We start from the raw sequence: 6,778 nt of genomic DNA on the forward strand, positions 1-6,778 counted from the left end.
CAGGCTGTGATCTATTCCATCTGGAGAGCGTATGAAACAAACAACCTACCAAGTATTGGATGGTGCAGCTCTCTGACCCTCAGCTCCTCCTCTGATACTTTGGTTCAGCCTGATGTATGCATCACACTCAGCTGTACTTCTGAAGTTAATCTTTAGCTCTATCATAAACCAAAGGTCCCCCCCCCCCCATCACTCATCATCTGAATTTTGCAGCTCATGTTATGGAGTAATTATGGAGTAATTATTTTTTTAGAAAACTTTTTACTTCTATTCCTTACATTTTTTTTTTTTTTTTTTTTGCAATCATCTCTTCTTTCTATTCCTTACATTTGAAAATAAGCTTAAATGAAAGAAAACCAATGAGTCTGTTAGTTTTGTTTCATTTAAGCTCATTTTCATTATGTCCTGTTGGTATTAAAAAGAAAAAAAAGCATCTAAATAATTATTTTCATCCAGACAATTTATTACTTTGTGGATGGACTCAGTGCTGCCCCAACTTGTTGTTCACCACATACCAAAATAAACAGTTTTTCAAGATGATGATTTGTTTTTCAGATGCAAAGTTAAATTTGACAATGTTACCATTAGTTATAAAACTAAGAAAATTAATTATAAGGATGTTATCCAGAAGTTTAGAAAAATGTCCCGTTGATGGGGTAGTGCAGAAAAGCTTTTGTCCTTAATATTTCTTTTCGTTTACTTTTAGTTTTATACTTTGTTAGGTTTAATTATTTATACATCATGTGCATTGTTATTTTGTTAGTCAGATTAGACAGAGCAGAAGGCCTTCCTTCACATTGTGGATGTCACGGTGTGTACGGAGGTCATCTAATCAGGACAGCCTTCATGTCTTTAAGAATACACAGGATATGGGCACATCTTGGATCCGGTCTGATAGGAGAGCTGCTGTATCTGTAACCCTGAAGCATAGAAGCAACCTGCATGAAGTTCAAGACATGGATGGCGTGTCAGTTTCTGATACGGACAGCTAAGCATCCACATGATGCAACACAGACTCAGAAGGTATAAGAAGCAGGTGATGACCTTCATCGGGGCTCAAACTTTGCCGGACGCTTGCGGACGTGATGTTTTGAGACCAAAGCTGTGCATAGCTCGAAGCATTTTTCTCTGTCCTGTAACGACCTGATCTGGAATAAACTCTGTTACTTTTTTACTCCTGTTTTTATAGTCCTTTTTTATATGGTTTTAACGAGTTTGAGTTAAGAGTAGTAAATAACTTGCTTCCAGGAAAAGAACCGATGAGGAGGCCCCCGGGGCGCTACAGCCTTTACTTCCAAGGGGACAAATCCTCCTCACTTTAACAACTTTAAGTAGTTTTAAAAATGGTACTTTCACACTTTTACAGGAGTAAAAAGCTTAAGTTGATCCTCTAATTTCTATTAAGGTGTTTTAAAACATCATGATTTCTACTTCAGTAATAAACATTTATACTTTTGACACCTCTGTGTTGATGTCATATTTTGGTGAGACCGTATGATTTTCGTCTCAGTTTCCTGTTCTTAGCTGACAGGAGTGACTCTCAGTGTGGTTTTCTGCTGCAGCTCATCTGGCTCAAGGTTTGACGCTTTGTTTAATTCAGAGATGCCATCCTGCATACTGTGGTTGTATTGGGTGGTTATTTGAGCTGCTGTTATCATTTTGCAGTGCTGCAGCAGTCTCACATTTCTCTANAAAACAGAATCTGCAGAGAAGGAAAAGTCCAGCTACAATAAAACCTTTACTGCAGTTTTACTTCCAGTGTGTTTCTCTCTGCAGGTCTTCATTCTGTACTTCAAGCCGAGTACCTTCAGATGTATTCTGCTGCGCTGGGTCCGAATGCTTGGCTTCTCCATTGTCTATGGCACAATTACACTGAAAATGTACAGGTAAAGAATTCAAATAACTTAAAAAAACACAACAGCAGAGAAGGAGAGCAGAAGAAGTGATGATCCTCTCCACCTCGTATTGACTGATAAACCGGGGGGAGAGTTTTTTTGGACATTCCCTTAAGGGGAATGTCCCTAGTGGAAAGCCATACCTTCTGGCCGGGGGTGAATGCAGGAGCGACCCTCCTCCTGCAATAACAGCCTGCAGTTATTAAACTAAAGGAGAAAGTGTAATATCATGCAGAGGGCATTCAGAAAATAAAATCAGCAACAGAGATTGGCCTGTTAGAGATACTTTATGCTGCCCTTCAAAATAAGAAAATTCAATTGATGGGACTTTATCTACCCTAGGAAAAATAGAAAATCTCTTTTTACAAACACTTTCTCCTCTGCCTCTACTTTATTTATAAAATTCTTAAATCTTTACATTGATCATAAAAATTGACCCAAACTGGCATTTTCTGCGACATGAAATAATAGACATTTATCCAGTCTTTTTCCTCTTGTAAAGAACAAAGTGTTTTGTCATTAATGACGCCCTGACTCCCTCTCTCTCTCTCTCTCTCTCTCTCTGTCCAGGGTGCTGAAAGTGTTCCTCTCACGTACAGCCCAGAGAATGCCCTACATTTCCAGCCTCCACCTGCTGAGGATCCTGGGAGTCATGCTGATGACGGTCAGCTGGTTCCTGTGTGCGTGGACCGTGGGTGTTCTCCAGAACCGAGACCGGAGCATTCCGGTTTTTCTTACAGCCACCACGGCAGACGGTCAGGGCTTCAGCCTGTGTTACCTGGACCGCTGGGACTACATGATGGCTGTGGGTGAGTGTGTTATTCTCCTCAGTGCTAACAGGCTGTGATCTATTCCATCTGGAGAGCGTATGAAACAAACAACCTACCAAGTATTGGATGGTGCAGCTCTCTGACCCTCAGCTCCTCCTCTGACACTTTGGTTCAGACTGATACATGCATCACACTCAGCTTTAAGGGCTTTTTACTTCTATTCCTAATTTTTATTTTATTTTTTTTTTGCAATTATATCTTCTTTCTACTCCTTACATTTGAAAATGAGCTTAAATGTAACAAAACCAATGGGTCTGTTAGTTCTGTTTCATTTAAGCTAATTTTCATTATGTCCTGTTGGTTTTAAAATTATTTTCATCTGGACAATTTATTTCTTTGTGGATGGACTCAGTGCTGCCCTAACTTGTTGTTTACCACATACCAAAAAAAAGTTTTTCAAGATGATAATTTGTTTTTCAGATGCAAATTTAAATTTGACACTGTTACCATTAGTTATAAAACTAAGAATCAACCAGAAATTTAGAAAAATGTCCCGTTGATGGGGTAGTGCAGTAAAGCTTTTGTCCTTAATATTTAATTTCGTTTACTTTTAGTTTTATACTTTAAGTAGTTTTAAAAATGGTACTTTCACACTTTTACTGGAGTAAAAAGCTTAAGTTGATCCTCTAATTTCTATTAAAGTGTTTTTAAACATCATGGTTTCTACTTCAGTAATAAACATTTATACTTTTGACAACTCTGTGTTGATGTCATATTTTGGTGAGACTGTATGATTTTCGTCTCAGTTTCCTGTTCTTAGCTGACAGGAGTGACTCCCAGTGTGGTTTTCTGCTGCTGTAGCTCATCTGGCTCAAGGTTTGATGCTTTGTTTAACTCAGAGATGCCATCCTGCATACTGTGGTGGTATTGGGTGGTTATTTAAGCTGCTGTTATCATTCTGCAATGCTGCAGCAGTCTCACATTTCTCTAGTGACCTTCCTCTAATATCAGAGAGGTGATCTGTTCCCACAGCTGGCATGCTCAGATGTTTTCCTCAAACTTCAGCAAGTCATCTCCTCCCGACCTGGATTGGCTGAATGTGTAACGCAGTGAAGAATGTGATTTAATGTGTTACGGAGCTTTATTAAACATTCATGTCAGTGTATTGTAAAATTTTTGTTGTTATTTTTTTTTGCTTGGAATGAACTTAATAACTTTAAAATTAAAAGTTTAAAACTTAGGTAAATGTAGCAAAATCAATTGTTTGAGAAGTATGAGATTTTCCCTGTTCCAGACCAAACCACAAGGATAAATAACGGTAACATTCTCCTTATTTCAAGCTTACTGGTTACAGCTCCAAAATTTCAACCAGTTGTTGTTGTTTTTTTTTTTTTTTTAAGGTTAGCTTTAATTATTTCAGCACATGTTCTGTGCTGTTAAAAGTTATTTACTCTGTTGCCAGCGGTAACTACCATCCCTACTATCTTTGCTTTGATTATCTGAGCCTCTCAAATCGTCGCTTTTAAAAGAATGACCAACTATTTCATAGACCTCCAAATCATTGCCGCATTTACAGTAGGTAGTTATAAACAAAACGTATACATGTGTTAATCTATAAGAATGACCTTCCTTGTAACATATAAACACTACATAATAAAGTGGGTAAAACTAAAACTATTGTAGCCTGAAATCACAGAAAAGCTCTGTTTTGCAGTAAATGTTTCACCTTGTAATATGACTGTTAAAGACTGCCAACCTATACAAATCTTTAATGTAAATAACTATTCAAAAATATTAAAAAGGACTTAAAAGATGATTTACATGTTAAATACACACATTTCATTATTTCTTTCTATGATGAGACAAACTGCAGAAATCGAGTATTCAGACTACTGGCACTTTTATATTTACCTCCCCACTCATAGTAAAGTTCTACTAATGTAGGTTTAACTGATCTAAAGGTGATTAATGTGCCTAAAAGTGATCTGAGATTATTGTGTTCTTGAACATCCTTAAATCCACTTAATAACATATATTTTTGTGACGTAAAATATCACATTATGATGAATAAAATGTTTCTAATCGTGATGTGAATTTTATACAATTCTAATGAAAATATCTGTTAGAAAAAGAAATACAGATAAAAAGGTGTGATGACCCTGTTAAATAACACATTAAATTCCTGCACTAATACTTATCTGAAGAACTTTTAATTTCAGCAGTTTTCTCTTTCGTTAGCATCTGTGCATATATTTATTTCACTGTCTTGAAGAAGTTCCTCAAATGTGTCAGACATGAAGACATCTCATGTTCAGAGCTCTCTTTAGGTGACCCAAGAGATTTTAAGCTCATTTAGGCTTTTTCAGATCTTTTATTGCAAGATTTTAGGCAATGTTCTTTGGTTCTGGATGTTTTCATTGAAAGAAAAGGCTTTGCTCTTGCAGAGAAGCTGTGAGTCAGGCCGTGTTACATGAAAGCAGACTCATTTAGGTTGGTTTCTAATCAACATTCTGCCTGTTTTCCTGTTTTTTTCAGCTGAGCTTCTGTTCCTGTGCTGGGGAAGCTCCCTGTGGACAGCCGTCCGTCCCGTCCCCTCAGCCTTTCATGAACCTCGCTATATGGGCATCGCCATCCACAACGAGCTTTTGCTGTCCTCCATGTTCCACCTGTTTAGGTAACCATGGCACAACCATTATTTCATATGTTCAAAGAAATACAAATTTTGCTGGACAGGGAATGACTATGTGTTTGGATCTTTCATTAGGTTCACCTTTCAGTCTCTCCATCCAGACTGGATGTTACTGCTGTCCTTCATCCACACCCACGTCACCATCACAGTCACACTCATGCTGCTCCTTGTTCCAAAGGTATTTAGATGTCCCTAAACCAATAGGAAAGCAACTAATGGCTGCTTGAATTAACAGAATGCAAAGTTTCAAATTAAATAATCTTATGGTAACCTTTTCCTTCAATAATTAGCTTTTAGATCACCAATCTTCATTTATACATATTTAACTAGTTTAACAAAGCTTTGAAACACTGTCCTGCTACATTCAGAATGAGCTGATCTCATAAACTTCAACATACTTGTGTTTCTCCCCTAGTTTTTCTACAAATCTAAAGCTAGAAAAGAGGAAATAGCAGCAGAAGTGTATGAAGATGAACTGGATCTTCGTCGTTCTGCCTCATTCCTCAACAACAGCTTTTGTTCTGCTTTAAGTGAGCGCAGCATGGATCCAGATGATTTTCAGGTAAAGTGTGATCTCCCCTCAAGATATACATTAGGTCCTTCAGCATATGTCCCTCCATATGTCTTCACTTAGGTGTTGCATGCCTGAGACAAAGTGCCACCTCAGCTGACTCCTCTCTATGTGGAGAAGCAGCAGCTCTAATCCAAGCCCCTCAGATAGCTGAGCTGCTTACCCCATCTTTTGAGATTGGTTTATGCTTGGTGCTGCCCACCCAAATTACATTATTGGAGCATCTATGCCCCTCCCCGGAAACTATAAACATCTGTTGATGTTAAGATATGGTCCAAAAATATGACATTCATTCAGAAATAGATTATAAGCAACTCTTGCAAAGAAATGACTGTCTCTTCTGGGTGACACAAAGAGGCATTGGAAATGGTGGAAAAAAAAAATTTCCACTTCTGCATGTAGTATGGTGTGGTAAGCTTGCTGACTGTCCCCTACATTGCAGGCTAAATAAGAACCCATCGACTGCCCTTTCCCAATGGGCAGACCCATTCATCCGGTTCAATTTGCATGTTTTCTAAGCCAAAACAAGGCTTTGTTTTTGGTCCACTCTATAAAGCCTCGAACTCAACGCTAACACTGACATTTTGAATTAAAAAGCCTCCTGAATAAGAAGCAAAACGTCTAGTGGATTGTTTTTTAACTTTGAATTGGCTATGACCTAGATGACTGAGAATCTTCACCAGTGATCCCCTTTACTGCCCTCCAGAGTCTACCAGAATATTGAATACAACGTTGAAATCTGCAAGGGATACTATAGCTATGTTTACATGGACACAACTAATCGGATTGAAGGCCTGATCAGATCAAAAATGTTTCATGTAAACATGTCAGACTGAAGATTCTAATCCGATTC

General features: G+C 38.0%; 1 protein-coding gene across 1 annotated transcript in view; it reads left to right on the plus strand.

The window, feature by feature from the left end:
- Nucleotides 1–6,003, plus strand: part of LOC107098834 (probable G-protein coupled receptor 158) — a 28,493-nt gene extending 22,490 nt beyond the window's left edge. The window contains exons 7-12 of the mRNA XM_015396690.1: nucleotides 1,777–1,886; nucleotides 2,466–2,704; nucleotides 5,201–5,339; nucleotides 5,430–5,532; nucleotides 5,770–5,916; nucleotides 5,989–6,003. Of these exons, the coding sequence (XP_015252176.1) occupies nucleotides 1,777–1,886; nucleotides 2,466–2,704; nucleotides 5,201–5,339; nucleotides 5,430–5,532; nucleotides 5,770–5,916; nucleotides 5,989–6,003 (753 nt within the window). The remainder of the gene's footprint in view (nucleotides 1–1,776; nucleotides 1,887–2,465; nucleotides 2,705–5,200; nucleotides 5,340–5,429; nucleotides 5,533–5,769; nucleotides 5,917–5,988) is intronic.
- Nucleotides 6,004–6,778: the final 775 nt, after the last annotated feature.

The sequence above is a fragment of the Cyprinodon variegatus genome, unplaced genomic scaffold (genome assembly GCF_000732505.1).
Source record: "Cyprinodon variegatus isolate N-32 unplaced genomic scaffold, C_variegatus-1.0 Scaffold815, whole genome shotgun sequence".
NCBI lineage: Eukaryota > Metazoa > Chordata > Actinopteri > Cyprinodontiformes > Cyprinodontidae > Cyprinodon > Cyprinodon variegatus.